Below are 18,762 nucleotides of genomic sequence, written 5' to 3'. Positions count from 1 at the left end.
CCGGCTTTGAGTGCACCAAAACTCCATCATTTGGTAAACTGGTGATGCAGCATGAAAGCCTAACTCAGACAATGGGTTAGTTTAGTAACTAGGTTAATAAGCCTCTTATGTGAATACAGCCACTGTGTTGGGAGGATGTAAGTCTAAAACTGTTGCAAGAATTGAATCAGTGCTACATCTCTGTAGCTGGATCCTTTCAAGGCTGTGGTCAATCTTCTGAACTTGGAGATTAGACAGAAATGGACAGAGTAAGCCTAGTCCAAACTCAACTGATTACGAAGATGATCCCTGAGAAGAAAGCAGGAGAGGCGAACCCAGTTTGAGTTGGATTGTGGCACTTAGGAGAAGATCCACTCATATTGTCTCTGCTTCTATCCTATTAGCCTTGTTGACATCTTCACTGTTGATCATCAGTTAGAACCAGGGAGACAATGGGAACATCAGTGGGTGAAATCTCCCTTTACTACTCCTCCTCCTCTTCTGTTCTTGATTAAAGAGAATAATAACCTTGTTCGTATTTATCATTTTATTTATTTCTTCTGCTTAATAATTCTTTATTATTCTTTAATATGTGGAGTCCTCGATGCTGTCTGAGTTTGGTGGTTTCCTTGCAGATATTTTGTTACCTGACTAAACATCAAGTAAACCACCAGGCTCAGAGAGCACCAAGGACTCCCTCCTCCCAGTTCCACCCTGAGCTTCAGAGATTTTTTTATTGATTCCCAAATCTTTTCTATTTCACTGTCCCATAGAGGCATTGCCTTTCATAGTCCATTGCCTTTCAGTCTTGAAATGGTTCTCAAAGTTTACTTCTGTTTGAGTTTCTCATTTATGCCATGTCTACCCCACAGGTTTATAAAGCTTTGGGAATTCGTGTAACATTGAGTGGCATAGAAATTTGGTCCGGCGAAAATAAATGTGAGATCAATGCATCAGAGGACAACAATATACAATCCTTTTCAGCATGGAGAGAGTCAGTTCTATTGAAGCGCAAAAGGAATGACAATGCTCAGTTACTAACGTATGTCTCATTGTGGAGAGAGGGAAAGGGGGTGGCAGGGAGTGGAAGATTTATGGAAGGTTAATGTTTGCACAGAACTTCCTCTCTGGGTTGCATGCCTTAAACCATGTGCAAATTATATTCTGGGTCAAAATCAACCATTTTTTTTCTTATACGAGAATGAGTCTTAAGCAGGTCTTGAATGGTTTCAGGTCAAAAACGCAGCTTGATTTCATTTCACTTGAATCTAAATTGAAACTCAAATGATTAACAACTTTTATGACAACTTTAAAGAGTGTTTGGATGTGAACACCTTAGAAGAGAGAGGGAACTACCTGTGGCCCAGAGAATTTGAAAGTCTTTTGACATATGTAGAATGATGTCCTTAGAAGTTAGAAGAAAGCCAGGATCTATTTTTCTTCCCATTTCCAATATTTATCAGTAACCAAATGATTTTCCAGACTTCTTGGTTTATAATAGCAGCATTTTCTCCAAATGTTCTCAGAATGAAACTTCAAGTGGAAAAATGAAGAATGCCATGTCAATTGATATCTAAGAAAAATTATGGGCCTAATTAACACAATTATTTGAACTTAATTGGTGAAGATCTCCAAGAATAAATTAAAATAATAAAATATTGGGGAACACTTAAAATTGATAAATGTATTGGCTTATAGCTATAATCTATTGGACAAATAACAATTCTGTTATGAGCAATCCTCAGATGGAGAGCAAACAAAGTGAATATAAAATAAAAATAATCAATTTTATTTTCCCACAGGTATTTATTTCAGTTATCACTCAATCTTCTTTTCCAAGCTCAATTAATCTTTAATAATACAACAACTAAATTGATAGAAGAAACTTATTTTTTTAAAGAAACTCATTTTTTGGGGTTTTCACTGTACATGGAATATGAATTAACCCAGTGGGCTGGATTCAGACAATGCTTTCCCCAACCTAACTAAGGCTAACACTATCCAAGCATCTCATCTGGTTGGTTAAATGGTTTGTGTGGGTAGAGCCTAAATTGAATTATGGCGTCCTGAAAACCGGCAGGAACTGACGGGGTCACAAAAAGCCACAGAAGGCTCTATAGGCCCAAGGCTTTAGATTATGATTCCAGCTTCTATAAACTATGTCCCCTTCACTGCTTTCTTATAGGGGTGTTGAGATGGATGGTGTTACTGGAATCGCTTACGTTAGAGGCATGTGTGATTCTCGGACATCTGCAGGAGTTATTCAGGTTGGTAGAATTTACCTGTTTCGACTAAATGAAAACTTATATACAGGCATATAATCTCTAAATTACTAAATGGAAAAAATAGTAAACCTTCTTGCTTTGAAAGTTTCTTACAAGCTGTGATGGCATAGTGGTTACAATGCATTATTGCAGGCATGCTCTGCCCACTGCCAGGAGTTTGATCCTGACTGCCTCAAGGGTGCCTTCCATCCTTCTGAGGTTGGTAAAATGAGGACCCAAATTGTTGGGGACAATGTGCTGACTCTGTAAACTGTTTAGAAAGTGCTGTAGAACATCCTGAAGGGGTAAATAAGTTTAAGAGCTATTGCTTGTTGTTTGAACAAAGAAACTGTTTTTTTCAGGAAATACAATCACAGCCTTGCAAAGTATTAATCTCTTTTTCTAACTCTTAGATTTTTCATTGCAAAGTGTTTGAGCAAAGGGGTTAGCTCAATGCTAGTAATAGCTGGATTCATTTTGATTTCTTGCAGATTAAAAACAAATAAAGTATTCTCTTTTCTTCAGGATCATAATGAGGTTGCAAGTTTGGTTGCGGCTACAATGGCCCATGAGATCGGTCATAATCTGGGCATGAACCATGATGCAAATTCCTGCACTTGCAAGGATGGTCCATGCATTATGGCTGCTTCGGGAGGGTAAGTATTCAGGAAAATAATTAAAGTTTTTCCAATCAAGTTATATTTAAATGTTTGCAGTTAAATGTTAAAGTAAGTATGCTAAGAGCTTAGAAAATAAAATGGTCAGGGAGTTACACAACAGTGGGATTTGGCCATATGTGGGTCACTTTACCATGTGAAATTAAATTGGTTGTATTTAAAGAGATAGGATTGCTCTCAACAATTGAAGAGCCATCCATCAGTAGCTTCCTCCAAAACACAAGAGTTTAGAGAAATAACGTAGGAAGCATAGCCAAGAAGACAAATATTAATAACTGTGATAGATAGAAGAAGTAGTCAGTAAAGACTTTCCTACAGTGGGAAGAAGTTATAAGCAGAATGGAATAAAATGATTCTGAACCAGGCAACAGCTGGAGGAAACAGATATATTAGCATCCTTTCCTGCCTCAGCACTTTTTCAAGACAGAAGACACGTTCTGTCTCTCTCAGATATTGCAGCCTGCTGAAATCAACAGGTAACAATGTACAGGTAATCCTCGACTTGCAACCTAGTCCTCGCAATTACATCTGTCACAGCCTCCCTTTAGTCCTGGAGTCAAAATGCAGGTGGCTGGAAAGCGGCATGTGTTTATGATGGTTGCAGCATCTCATGAGACCATCATGTGCCACCGTCCAAGCTGTCTTCCAATATGCAAAGTCAATGGAGGAAGCAGGATTCCCTTAATGACTGTGTGATTCACATAACATCTCCAATTTTTGATCGTACATTGAGGACTACCTGTATTTTGTTGCTGTTCTTTGGTTGTCTAGTTTAATGAAAAGAAGGACTAGGGGAGACATGATAGTAGTGTTCCAATATCTCAGGAGTTGCCACAAAGAAGAGGGAGTCAAACTATTCTCCAAGGCACCTGAGGGTAGAACAAGAAGCAATGGGTGGAAATTAATCAAGAGAAGCAACTTAGAACTGAAGAGAAATTTCCTGACACTTAGAACAATTAATCAGTGGAACAACTTGCCTCCAGAAGTTGTGAATGCCCCAACACTGGAAATCTTTAAGAAGATGTTGGATAGCCATTTGTCTGAAACGGTATAGGGCAGCGATGGCGAACCTTTTTTGGCTCGCGTGCCATAAGTGGGGGGAGCGCAGGGGGGTCATGTGCAGGCGTGCCACACCCATAATGCAATGCACAACCGCCCCAGTGCGGATGTGCACACTACAGCCCCCCCCTTTTTTCATGCTTTTTTTGCCCTCCCCAGGCTCCAGAGGCATTATAGGAGCATGGGGAGGGCGAAAGCAGTCTCCCCCGCCCCCCGGAGGCTTCAGGGACCTTCAGGAGGCTTCCCTGAAGCCTCCGAAGCAGTCAAAACGACCCTCCGAGCAAAGCGGTTTGCTCGGAGGGTCATTTTAAGCACTCCGAAGGCTTCAGGGACCTTCAAGAGGCTTCCCTGAAGCCTTTGGAGGGCTCAAAACGACCCTCCAAGCAAACCGGAAGTCACTTCTGGTTTGTCCGGAGGGTCATTTTAAGCGCTCCAAAGGCTTCAGGGACCTTCAAGAAGCTTCCCTGAAGCCTCCAGAGGGCTCAAAAGGACCCTCCAAGCAAACAGGACGTCAATTCCCGAACTTTCGGTTTGCCTGTAGGGCCGTTTTTTTGCACTCCGGAGGCTTCAGGGAAACTCATGAAGCCTCTGAAGGGCCTCCGGGGAGCGGGGTAGGAGACGCTCTTTTCGCCCTTCCCAGGCTCCTATAAAGCCTCTGGAGTCTTGGGAGGGCATAAAATGGCTTTAGAAAAGGATGAATTCAGCTGGCCAGCACGCGCATGCGCGCTGGCCAGCTGCCAGGGTAGCGCCTCACGTGCCCTGACAAATGACTCCGTGTGCCACCTGTGGCACGCGTGCCATAGGTTTGCCATCACTGGTATAGGGTTTCCTTCCTAGGCAGGGGGTTGGGATAGTTTTTGATTCTTTAAGTTTGGCGTTTACGAAATTATAGAAGGCTCAAGTGGATTTTGAGTGTAACAGTCCAATAAATACATTAACTTTTCCTTTGCCTTAAAGCATTCATTTGTTATACAAATTACAACCCCTCCAATATAAGAAAAGAAAAATTCCACTGTTTTTTCTTCAATTATATTACCGTCCTTCCACAGAGAGGCTGACTAAAAATGAAAATGAAAAGCAGCACACTAGATACAAGAAGTAGCCTGAGCAACTAACATCACATGGAGTTCTGATTTAAAATTTTGTTTTGTTAAAAAAGAAAAAAAAAGTTAATGGAATTAAAAATGAGGGAGCATAATCTGGCAGTAAGATACAGGGGCACAAAGAGTTATCTTAGTTATTTTATTAGCTTTAGAGAAAAATCACTGCGTTTGTTCATGAATCATTTTTCCCTATCTTATATGCTTTTGCAATGAATTCTTTACCTGGCCCAATAGGGACGATGTCACGATCTTTTCTTCACCTTTACAGAAAGACACTTCGCCTGCAGTTCAGCTCTTGCAGTTTAGCGGATTATGAGAAATATATGATGACTTACACCCCACAATGCATTATCAACAAACCCTCGAAGACAGATATTCTTCAAAATGCAGTTTGTGGGAATTCCTATGTGGAGGAGGGCGAAGAATGTGACTGTGGCTCTCCAGAGGTAAGTTCTTTTTTTAATGAATAAGGATAATTCCAAGAAGTTTCTCAAAAATGGGAATCCTTGCCAAATCATCTGGCTTTCTAAGTGGTATCCAAGAGGTTGGATTGTGAGTAGCATAGGCGTACGTCCTCAATGTACATGGATGTGTGAATTGGTTTCTTCGATTCAGGAAACCAGTTGTAGAGGTAAAGACTTGATACCTTGCTACTCTTTTGGGAAGACAATTCAGTTTTAAAAACAGCTGATTTATCACTGCAAGAATATCCTTCCCTGCTGAAAACCCTTACATTACTTCACATGATTACTTCACATGATTACTTCACATGATTTGTCTCACAGTTTTCTTGAGCTGCTTCCTACACCTTAACCTGTGGAAGCAATTGGGGCATGGCAAGCATCTCAAGAGGAATACCTCCCACCCATTTTCTCCCCACTCTAATGATAAATGGGGAGAAACCTATTTCTAGGCATGAAAGACACTGTTAATAAAGGTAGTGTTAATACTCATGGTCGCTGAATCTTTTCTGGCCAGCTTCAAAGGCTGGCATCCTGAGTAGAAAAATGGCTCAGAATAAGGAAGAGATTTGGACTGCAGGTTATGTGGCCTTCACAATTAGGAGGTGAGGATATTTTTATTCGTTTAATTCTTTTCACATAGGAAATATCCGATAAGTATCTTTCATGTAGCTATGCCATCATCTGTTTGCAAACCCCAGGCTGCTTTTTGTCACATTCATTTGCCAGCATGGACCCACAAAAGGAAACAAATGACATAAATATCCTTTTCCCTCTTCAAAAGAGACCAATTCAAAGAGACCAGGAAGGAAAGCCTATGATGTTGTTTCATATGTTTTGATTTTCAGGAATGTGCAAACGAGTGCTGTGATGCTGCAACATGTAAACTGAAACCTGGAGCAAAGTGTGCAGAAGGGGCATGTTGTGAGAAATGCCAGGTAAGGCTTTTATATTCATAACACTAGGAGGGATTTTATCCTGCTCCTTACTACTAATATGAAAATGTGATCTCTCTGCTTACTGTGATGAAAAGCATTTTAGTTCTATTCCCATCCCTTCTTCCAGTTTCTTTGACCCTTATGAAAATATCCATAGGGAGGACAGTTTAACAAAATTTCAGCATTGTCTCAGTCTATAATGTATTCCTTTGGTATCTTAAATCACGTCTGTGAAAACAAAATATAGGCTTCTTTTTGCATGGAAACCCAATTTAAATAAGGGTTGGCAATGTTTGTGATTGGTGTCCTAACTCAGCTTCCTGACTCCCTAGAACAGGGATGGTTAACCTTTTTGGTACCAAGTGCCCAAAGTTAATGTGTGTGTGTGCCAATGCACACATGCATGCCCCAATCTCCAAAATTCAATGCAATCCCCCTGCACATGCACCCCCATGCATGCACTGCCCCCCACCCCATTTTAGCTTCCAGGGTGCAGGAGGCTTTCCAGGCCCAAAACAGGATGCAGGGTGGCCTCGCACAGTGCCCTGGGCCTTGTTTTGGCCTCCAGGTTGATGCGGGTGGAAGAAATAAAGTACAAAGGTAGGGTGTGTTGGGGGGAACTTGCAGAGATTAGGAAAGGTATGGGCAGCAGAAATGGAGTCGAAAGGTAGGGCATGCTGGGGGAAACTTGCGGAGATTGGAGAAGGCCCCACCCCTTCAGCAGAGACCCAAAGACCAGCTGGTCAGTGGAAGGCATGCACACATGCACGGTGGATTGGGCTGGGGTGACAGCTGGCATACCTACAGAGAGGGTTCTGCGTGCCACTTGTGGCATACAGGCCACAGGTTCGCCATCATGGCTCTAGAAGGTTCTAAGTCAGGGGTGACGGCCTGTGGGCTGGATGGGTCATGCATAGGCCACACCCACCCCAGCTCCATGAATGGGAAAAACATAGTTCAACATCATGTGATGGCAACCTGAGTTGGCGAGTTTTACACCTGTGTTCTAAGAGGTCTTTGGTAATGCTTTGACTTTTTTCTTTCTGAGACTTTCAAGGCGGAAATGGATTCAGGAGACTTTTGGGAGTCAAATTGCTTCTTTTACAACCCTTAAGTTCTCCATCTCCTCTCCACAGCCCTCAATTCAGCTATTCTGTTGGCACCTTCTGAAGGGGCTGGAGGGCCATGAAGAGAGAGGTGCAAGTTTCTCTTTCCTTCTTTATGGGATCCCAGTTGACTCTGTAATAAACTTGTTCAACAGAGGGTCCAAAAACATCTTGTTATACTTCCATCATAGCAACAGAAATCAGCCACCTATTTTTCAGCACATGACATGAAAATTCTATGAATGCTTCTGGCCCATGTAAGGAAATGAAAATATACCATGCACACATTCATCAATTAATGTTCTGCTGATTTTTCATGAGAGCCCATTGAGTTTTCATTGATGTTCATGGTCAGCCAACACGTAGCACTTGCATCTCATGGCGATCATTTTCTCATCGCAAATAAGGCTGGGACTTCTAGGCGTTATACACAACGTCTTAATTCATGGAGTCCATGAAAGGGATGCCTTGCTTGGTAATGCTCAAGACAGATGAAGAGGAAGCTTTGAAATGTGTTGTGAATTGTGGTTTAGCTCTTTTAGCCCTAAGGAGTTGTAGATGGAAGTGATTTTCATTTTCACCCACAGATTAAGGAAGCAGGAGCAGAATGCCGGGAGGCAAAAGATGACTGTGACTTACCTGAACTCTGCACTGGAAAATCTGCTGAATGTCCCATAAATCGCTTTCAAATAAATGGACACCCATGCCAAAACAACGAAGGTTTCTGCTACAGGGGGAACTGCCCCACTTTGGCAAACCAATGTACTGCTCTCTGGGGGCCTGGTAAGTCAACCTTAGGATTTCAAAATTATGGCATTGTAAAAAAAAAAAAAAAAAAGTAAAACAATCCTTACTGTTGAATAATTAGCCATAATAAATGATTCATTTCTGTTCTTTTGTGTCTATGTGTTCAAGTGGCATAATTTTCCAAGATGAACTTCTTTCTTTGGAGGCTTTAGAGCTCAGCCCTCCAGATCTTTTGGCTTAGGTCCAATCATCCCTAGAGAACCTGGCCAATGGTCCAAGATGATGGCAGTTGTAGACTAGAAATCTGGAGTGATGGACATTCCCAAATTGGACAAAGATCTGAGACAATATGCATATGAACTGTAGCTGTGTATATGCCAGTGACGTGTGGTGAGGGTTATGGCTGGTGAGGCTGGTGACGTCATCAGGAAGGCGGGGAATGGGACCACCTGTGCTGGAGGCTCAGGCTGCCTAAGCCTCCAGCACACGTGATCCCATTCCTTGCCTTCCTGAGCGTGCTCCGCCGGCTTGTGCTCCGCAGTCCTCGAAAGCGACGGGGAACGACGAAAACCTTCCTGCCTCTGCTGGACTTTGCACGGGAAATCCAGCAGAGGCAGGAAGGTTCTCGTCGTTCCCCAGTCGCTTTCGTCCCTTCATCATCGGGAGCGCTGACAGCATTTCTGCCTCTGCCCTCCGCAGCTCCCGGGTGCGCCCGGACAGAGGTAGCCAGAATGGCGCCGAGGCAGTCCGGCGGGCGAGCGACCGAGGATCAGGCTGCCTCGCTCGCTCTTTCGTCCGCCCGGACTGCCTCGGTGTCGCTGTGGCTACATCCATCCGGCCACGCCCAGGAGCTGCGGAGGGCGGAGGCAGAAATGTTGTCAGCGCTCCCGATGACGAAGGCACGAAAGCGGAGCACTGACAACATTTCTGCCTCCGCCCTCCGCAGCTCCCGGGCGCGGCCAGATGGATGTAGCCACAGTGACGCCAAGGTGGTCCGGACGGACGAAAGAGGCAGCCTGATCCTCGGTCGCTCACCCGCCGGACTGCCTCGGCGCCATTCTGGCTACCCGTGAGCTGCGGAGGGCAGAGGCAGAAATGCTGTCAGCGCTCCCGATGATGAAGGCACGAAAGCGACTGGGGAACGACGAGAACCTTCCTGCCTCTGCTGGATTTCGCGCGCTCCTCGCGACTGCAATATTTCTGCCTCCGCAGCTCCCGGGCGCGGCCAGACGGATGTATATAATATTATAATATTTGTGTTGTATTTGTACTGATAAATAAATAAAGGGAGACTAGTATAGATCTATTTCGAGCTAATTAGCTCTCATCAGCTAGCCATACCCTTACTGGGATTAGAACCTGGGCTTTATTATATCTTAGGCAGGAGTCTTAGCCACTAAGCCACAGGCTCGTCTCCTTATCAGTTGAGCCAGGGAAATAGGTATGTATTTGTGTTACAACCCCTGGTATGCCTAAATATGGGAGGAAGATCACTACTCCCTCTTTCTGTCCTTCGGCTCATCACAGAAGACCATGCAGGCAGAAAACCATATTTTTATTTTTAATGTTGCCTTTTTTATATCTGTGTTGTATTTGTACTGATAAATAAATAAAGGGAGACTAGTATAGATCTATTTCGAGCTAATTACCTCTCATCAGCTAGCCATACCCTTACTGGGATTCGAACCTGGGCTGTATTATATCTTAGGCAGGAGTCTTAGCCACTAAGCCACAGGCTCGTCTCCTTATCAGTTGAGCCAGGGAAATAGGTATGTATTTGTGTTACAACCCCTGGTATGCCTAAATATGGGAGGAAGGTCACTACTCCCTCTTTCTGTCCTTTGGCTCATCACAGAAGACCATGCAGGCAGAAAACCATATTTTTATTTTTAATGTTGCCTTTTTTATATTTGTGTTGTATTTGTACTGATAAATAAATAAAGGGAGACTAGTATAGATCTATTTCGAGCTAATTAGCTCTCATCAGCTAGCCATACCCTTACTGGGATTCGAACCTGGGCTGTATTATATCTTAGGCAGGAGTCTTAGCCACTAAGCCACAGGCTCGTCTCCTTATCAGTTGAGCCAGGTGTGTGTGTGTTTGTGTGTGTGTGTGTTTGTGTCTGTGTGTTTTATTTGTACTGATAAATAAATAAAGGGAGATAAATAAAATAAATAAAGAAAACACAAATTTAAAAAGGCAACATTAAAAATAAAAATATGGTTTTCTGCCTGCATGGTCTTCTGTGATAAGCCGAAGGACAGAAAGAGGGAGTAGTGACCTTCCTCCCATATTTAGGCCTACCAGGCATTGTAACACAAATACATATATATATATATATGTATGTATGTATGTATGTATGTATGTATGTATGTATGTATGTACGTACGTACGTCTGTCTGTCTGTCTGTCTGTCTGTCTGTCTGTCTGTCTGTCTGTCTGTCTTTGGTTGTTCGGGTTTTTCCCCGCATAGAATTGGAAGTATCTTCACGACATTTCGATGAAGTCTCATTCATCATCTTCAGGCTGGTGCTTCCGGCTTGGTGCTTCCAGGAGCAATGTGAGATCTCAGCCGGTTCCTCCTTATGCTCCCTCATTTTTAATTCCATTAACTTTTTTTTTCTTTTTTAACAAAACAAAATTTTAAATCAGAACTCCATGTGATGTTAGTTGCTCAGGCTACTTCTTGTATCTAGTGTGCTGCCTTTCATTTTCATTTTTAGTCAGCCTCTCTGTGGAAGGACAGTTTGTGCTGATTGGGTGGGAGCTTGGCTGGTGAGCCAAACAACAGTAAAGCAGCTCACCAGCTCAAATCCCTCTGCAACTCAGACTAACACAAGCACAACCAGGCCCCCACCCAAACAGAACACGCCCCCATCCAATCAGAGCACAGTCAAGCCCCCTACCAATCAGAATGCACCTCCACCCAATCAGAATGCAGCCAAGCTGCCACCCAATCAGCACAAACCCTCTGTCAGCGTTCCAAATATCATGCAGAATTAAATCATTGTCCAAGGCAAAGTAGTCCTTAAAACTCCAATTTAATAAGACAGGCATGTTGGCATTAAGCTGGTGAAATTTCAACTCTAAGGTACATCCGGTGAATTCCCCAAGTTAAAAGTTCATCATCTATCCCCACACCCCATAATTCATCACATGGTCCAATCTTCATCTTCCACTCTGGCATGTACACCCCTCTTCTTCCGGCCAGGTGTCGAGGTGCGGAGACAAAAGACGACCTTGAGCTTCTAAGAAATCCATAACAATACATTCCACAATCCTACTCCTTTCTATTCCCCCCTCCCAACTACTATACCAATGAAACAGCATAATATGTATGTTTTAATTATGTGGCAGGCCAAAGATCCTAAAAGGAACAGAATTACAGGCCTGACACCCTCACTGGCAGTTAAAAGGAGGAACTGGCTGAGATGTCACATTGCTCCTGGAAGCACCAAGCCGGAAGCACCAGCCTGAAGATGATGAATGAGACTTCATCGAAACATCGTGAAGATACTTCCAATTCTACGTGGGAGAAAACTCGAACAACCAAAGACATACATACAAACACCCGCGAAAACCTCAGAAAACACACACACACACACACACACACACACACACACACACACACACACACATATATATATATATATATATATATATATATATATATATATATTTGTTTTCGTAGATTTTCACGGGTGTAGGTATGCTGGTTTTGTTGTATTCGGGTCTTTTCCCATGTAAGGTTGAGATTGTCTTTGCAACGTTTCGGCAGGATCTCACCTGCCATCTTCAAGCTGTGGGCTTAAAACTTTTAAGCCCACAGCTTGAAGATGGCAGGTGAGATCCTGCCGAAACGTTGCAAAGACAATCTCAACCTTACACGGGAAAAGACCCGAATACAACAAAACCAGCATATATATATATATATATATATATATATGTATGTATGTATGTATGTATGTATGTATGTATGTATGTATATATATATATATATATATATATATATATATATATATATATATATATATATATATATATATATATATATATATATATATATATATATAGAGAGAGAGAGAGAGAGAGAGAGAGAGAGAGAGAGAGAGAGAGAGAGAGAGAGAGAGAGAGAGAGTATATAATACTATATACTATTATTTCATGAAGAGAGGTGAGGCTCTGCCTCCCTTGCCTCCCCTGACCGCACGTCCCTGGTATATGCCATTAATAGACTGCCATGTTGTATATTACAGCAACAGCTCAAAATCATTGCTCAATATTTTTTGTCACAATGGGCATCGTGAAGTAAGTCAAAATTCCTGGAAAAGCATAAAGAATAACACCAAGAACCTCTCATATGCTTAAAGGTTTATCCATATTCCCTTGTTTTTCTAAGAGTTCATTAGGGCAACTGTTTGATCCATCACTTTCCGCTTTTCTCAATCAGAGATAATAGAGATTGAATATGGGACTATCTGCTAAGAGTATTAGAACTCTGTGATTGAAATTTTCTTTACATTACAATAAAACAGGCATTGGGGATGTGATTTTTACCACTGATCACTCAGGATTTTAATAGCAGACCATCCCCAAATGAAGCTGAAAACAAGTTCCACCTTTTCAAAGAAAAGAGATATTTTTCTGGGAATGGGAAACCGGGAGATTTATATTGATCATGGATGGGTGGTGCAGTGAGGTGTTGCATATAGATTATAGAATGTCTCAAATATAATTTTAATTAAAAGATTCAGATGGTAACTGGGGGTGAATGGGAATCCTGCTGTCATGTGACACACTCAGGTCTTGGTCTTGGTTCCTCACTCCTCTCTTGGTTCCTCTCTTACAGATGCAAAAGTGGCTCCAGATGAATGTTTTGAGATTAACAGGAATGGCGATGGATATGGCTACTGCAGAAAGAAAAACGGTATAAACATTCCATGTGAACCGGAGTAAGCACTCTAAATTATTTCCCGCTATGATGATGATACAATCGAAGGATAACATAAGAAATGTTTTCAGGTCCACATCTGTGGGAAGCTAATTCTATCACCCACTACAACAACAGAAGTGTGAGCCAATTTCTGAATGGCTAATTTTCCTGTGTTTTCCACTTTCGGTTTCAAGAAAGAGCACAAGTGGGCTATATTAGGAGGCTTTCTTTTTCAAAGATTGAGTGAGAAAGAAAAGGTAATTGTTGACTTATATCCATTTGTTTAGTGACTATTCCGAGTTACAACAACACTGAAAGAAGTGATTTACAACTGGTCCTTGCACTTAGGACGGTCACAATATTCCTATAGTCAAGTGAAAGAAATTTGGGCACTTGGCAACCAACATGAGAGCTGCAATGTGGCAAGGTTACATGACCCCAGTTTGTGATTTTCTCATCCAGCTTCCAATAAGTAAAATCAATGGGGGAGTCGGACTTGCTTAACAATTGTAGTGAGTCACTTAACAATCATGCCCAAAAAGTGGTAACATTGGGTGCAATTCACTTAAAAGCAGCCTTGCTTAGCAATGAAAGTTCTGGACCCAGTTGTGCTCATAAACCAAGAACTACCACTATAAACAACTTATGTCTTTGGGCTGATATCACTCAGAATAAAGCTGGTTGGCTGAATTGCACTTAGATATGAAACCATGACTTAAAAACTACAATAGTTAAATTTGCACCACGTGTTGAACACAAATCAAACAATAAAGCACGTTATGTTTCAGTTGGCTTTCTGCCTCTAAATCTTTCACAACAAACGGACCATTTGTGCCATTTTTTTCCTACTAAAATAAGGGCTGTCCTTATTTTATCCATCACAACTTCAGTCTAATTTCCCTTGTTCTCTCCTTGTTGTCCTTAAATTGAAATGGAATAATAGCCACTTATCTGAGCAATTTCACTCTCCAATGTTTAGTGTGACTTCTGTTACCATTAGATTTCAACTCCCATCATCCCCAGCTATGCACTGGTCATAGATAATGAAAATGTTAAGATAAAGATCTGGAAAAACCAAGCTCTTAAATCTGCTTTGGGAGTTTTCCAGGTGGATCACAAATCATTACTTGCTCTGAAGATTAGAATCCTTACTCAAACTATGTTCACATACAGAACCAAAAAACAGGGAAACCACATGAACTAGTTGGAGACACATGAACCGTGCTTCTCTGTTATTTTTTTCACAACTTTGAAACCCTTCTTGAGATTTTTCACTTATGTGTTAAACTTAACCCAGTTCATTTTGAGGCTGAGCCAACATCTGGTTCTCAATCTTTGATTAAAAATATATCACATACATAATCCAAGCTCATCAACTGCCTGTTAACACAGTCACTCAGGCCCTGGTCATTGGATTGCAGCGTAGGGCTACCCTTGAAAAATACTTGGAAGATACAACTGGTACTGAGTTCAGTGGTGTCAATAGTTCTGGAGGCCCCTCACATGGCACATGTGACACCCTAGTTACATGATCTGCACAGATTGACACTTTGCTTCAGGGTCCAATTCAAGGTGTTGGTTGTTACCATTAAAGCCCATTTTAATATGAACCCAGGGTATCTGGGGAACCATTTTAGCCCTTTGGGATTAATCCACCCAAGTCCTTGCTGTTACAGACCCAGTCAGCCAAACCTTTCAGCTGGCAGGGTCCAAGAGAAGAGCCTTTTCTTCTGTCCCCCCTCCCCACTCCCATATTCTCCCATCAGAGGTGAGGTCTGCCCCCACAGTTCTGGCCTAATGGAATAACCAATAAGCTTGACTCTGCCCCTTGGTCTAGGCCTGACATGGGACTGCTACATTGGGGATGGCTGACCAGATAGAGAAGATTTTTGTCCCAACCTGCCCATCTTGATTTTTAACTTTTCGTCTTTTATTCTAATTTTACTTCTTTCCTTTTAACACTTTTTGACATTTTATTATTTTGAAAGGTGCCCAGAGTCTTTGTATTAATGAGAAAGGTGGCATGCACATTAATTAACTAATTAATGAAACAGTTTGCAAATGAGAAAGCAACAGACCTCTCATTGATGCATTCTTGTTAATGAAAACGAATTTACTTTTTCAGGAATGTAAAATGTGGCAGGCTCCACTGCATGGGTGGTACAGAGTTCCCTACAGTTGGAGTTAGGATCCATATTGGTTCGTGCAAAGGCAGCCTTTTTACATCAATTGAACATATTGGAATGGTTGATCCAATAACAAAATGTGGAGAAGGAGAGGTTAGTAAAAGATTACTTCTAATTTGCTCTAAAGTCTGATTCCAAGGGGTGATCACTAAAATAATTTTGGAATGGATGATTTTGACAGCTAGTCTCGATTTTCCACACTTCTGTGAATCTAAGTAGAAGAAAAATATCCACCTAGTCTTCTTTTTTTAAATTGTTTTGTTTTCCTTCTAACAACAATTACAACAAATGAGTTGAGTGTCTGTTTCTTTCTTCTAAGAACAAAATACCTGGCCTTCTCAGAGTCTTATGCTTCTCCCTCACAGCATTTTCTGGGCAGACCACCAAGAGTCTGTCCTTTCTCTTAGCTTGTAGGTATCTTCATAGGGAAGGTGGAAGAGAGAAATGAGAAAATGAATCTAATTTATCCAAAGCTACATGGATGTGGATATTTTCTGCAGCCATTATCATTTCATCAAACTTTAAGAAAAAGCTTTCAATTATGGATTGTATACTACAAAATCTTTTTTCACATATCAATTTTATTCAAAGCAAAAACATAAACCAAATGGGAAAAGAATAACAAAACAGTTAATAGCAACAGTAATAGCACTTAGACTTAAATTTACACCATACAAATCTGAAAGTTATTTATTGAATATCTTGGGCTATTTTGAGGGACTGACAGAGTTTTGTTGTGTGGGAAAATGCTGCCTTACTTTATTGATAATCTTAGACTTTGACTTTCAGGCCTGTTTCGACGGAAGGTGCCTTGACTTAGCGTTAGCTTTGCTTGAATTTACCATCTCTTGAACTTGATTTTGGAGATCTTCCTTCCAGAAGGCTTGGCTTCCCTCAAGCCCAAAGAGACCCATCCCTCTTCATTATACTAGTAAATCATCCTTAACTCCTAGATGGCATCTAAAATCTGCAAGATTTCTTCTCCATATTTCATCTTTTTTGCTGTGATTAAAACTTTTTCCATCCACAAAGCTCCATGGTCCTGTGCAACACCAAAGGCATATTGCTGTCAAGAAAAAAAAATAGGGGCTGTTTTACTTTTGCCAATTTAAAAACATATTTTAATGCGATAAGTTTTACTTTTGGAGCTGACATATTTAAAGGCAATGCATTCTGTTCCAAAAATTTTACTCTGACAATCAAAGATGTAGCTGCTTCCATCAATAAACAAATCTAATTCTGCATTTACTAAAGGTTGATTTTCAAATTTGTTCCTCTAGAGTAAACCACATCAAGAATTTACATGCTGTCATGAGGTAAATCATCAGCTCAGTTATTTACTGGCATTAAAGTGATTGGATGCATTCAGTCAGCCAGAAAATTCAAAAGACTGATAGTATTTTGTTCATATTCTGTCTCAGAAGGAGCCTCTAACTATACTTCATACACATATGGCAATAGAGAGCCATTTGCTAGTGATTAGGGGGTGGGTAGGTCCATCTGAATAGGTCAGAGCCAAGAGCTTTACCAAAAATAATTGGGCTATTTTCAAATCCTTGAGGTATCACAGTCTTGGTTTCTTGCACATGTTCAAGGGTTAAAATCAAGGTTAGGTGAAAGGTTAATACCACATTATAATGCCTTGGGAAGGCCACACTTAGAATGCTGAATCCAGTTTTGGTTGCCACAATTTAAAAAAAAAACAGAGTGCAGAGAAGAGAAACAAAGATCATTAGGGGACTGGAGGTTAAAACATATGAAGAATATTTGCTGGAACTGGATATATGTAGTCCGATGAAAAAGGACTAGGGTTGACATGATAGCAGTGTTCCAATGTCTCAGGGGTTGCCACAAAGAAGAGGGAATCAAACTATTATCCAAAGCACCTGAGGGTAGAACAAGAAGCAATGGGTGGAAACTAATCAAGGAGAGAAGCAACTTAAACTAAGGAGAAATTTCCTGACAATTAACTAATGATTTGGCACCGTATGGTGAATTGTCACTGTGAGTAAATTGATAATTCTCATGTTCATATGAAAAGACCCATCATGTTTCTTGACTGGCAGAATTGAAGTATTGAAAGGAGATTTCCCTTCCTTGAGAAGATCATACTGTAGGAGAAAATTAGCAATTGGTCTCCGGGGTCTGGAGACTAAAACATAAAGAACAGTTGCTGGAATTTTCTATGTCTAGTACAGGGGTTTCAGACTCATGACAAAATGTTGTCACATGATGTATCGCAACGCATCCAGACCACAGGCCACAAGTTTGACACCCCTGGTCTACTATAATGAAAAGAAGTAGGGGTGATATGATAGCAGTGTTTTAATATCTAAGGGATTGCTATAAAGAGGAATAGGCCCAACGTATTCTCCAAAGCACCCGAAGGCAGGATAAGAAGCAATCAGTGGAAACTAATCAAGGGCAGAAGTAACCTAGAACTAAGGAAGAATTTCTTGACAGTTAGAACTATGAATCAGAGGAACAAGTTGCCTCCAGAAACTGTGGGTGCTACAACACCAGACTTTTTAAAGAAGAGATTGGACATCCATTTGTCTGAAATGATATAGCGTTTCCTGCCTGAGTAGGAGATTGGAATAGAACTGCCTCAATGTCCCTTCCAACTCTCTTATTCTGTTATTCTCTTATACTTTGAATCAATACAGATTGAGTAGTGGCAGTTGCAAACTAGCATGCTTCTGTTGGGGAAACTCAGTCTGCAGAAGTAACATTTCTCAGAGGACTTATTTTTTCAAGAAAGGCCTTTATAATGTTTTCCCCCCTCTCTTCAGACATCTGTAAAAAGGAAAGCCATATTGCCGAATAACTTAATAAATATCCGTTATTTTCCTCCTGTCAGCGTTCTAATTATCATCCAGAATTAAATCAGAGTTCAAGGCATAGCTTTCATCAAAGTTCCAATTTAATAAGAGAGACATGTTAGTACATCTGTGGAAAACCTGAATCTGAAAGCTTCCCTGGGTTCCCACCCAGTTGAAAGTTCAAGACCCTGCCCCCACATCCACAAGTCCCTCACATGGTCCCATCTTCCACTGCCACGCTGGCATTTCCACCAATCTAGTTCCGGTTCGGTGCAGAGGTTGCAGAGACAAAGGATGACCTTGGGTTTCTAGAAAGGAATGTTTTATTTTGACAACAACATATTCTACAATTCTACTCCTTATTGTTCCCCCTCCCAATTACCCCACTAATGAAACAGCATAGTAAAATAATAGAGAGTGTGGCAGGCCAAAGATCCTAAAAGGAGTATAACGGTAGGCCTTCCTTTCAATGCCTAGAAACAATCT

General features: G+C 41.3%; 1 protein-coding gene across 1 annotated transcript in view; it reads left to right on the top strand.

The window, feature by feature from the left end:
• Window positions 1–18,762, top strand: part of LOC309395980 (zinc metalloproteinase-disintegrin-like ohanin) — a gene marked incomplete at both ends in the record, with an annotated part of 96,645 nt that overhangs the window by 11,277 nt on the left and 66,606 nt on the right. The window contains 6 exons of the mRNA XM_081960692.1: window positions 852–1,021; window positions 2,165–2,246; window positions 2,769–2,899; window positions 5,351–5,528; window positions 6,401–6,481; window positions 8,175–8,370. Coding sequence (XP_081816818.1) covers window positions 852–1,021; window positions 2,165–2,246; window positions 2,769–2,899; window positions 5,351–5,528; window positions 6,401–6,481; window positions 8,175–8,370 — 838 coding nt within the window. The remainder of the gene's footprint in view (window positions 1–851; window positions 1,022–2,164; window positions 2,247–2,768; window positions 2,900–5,350; window positions 5,529–6,400; window positions 6,482–8,174; window positions 8,371–18,762) is intronic.

Source organism: Natrix helvetica, assembly GCF_964273705.1.
Source record: "Natrix helvetica genome assembly, chromosome: 8".
NCBI classification, from domain to species: domain Eukaryota; kingdom Metazoa; phylum Chordata; class Lepidosauria; order Squamata; family Natricidae; genus Natrix; species Natrix helvetica.
The sequence above is the reverse complement of the archived record's forward strand: the minus strand, read 5'-3'. Positions and strand labels throughout refer to the sequence as shown.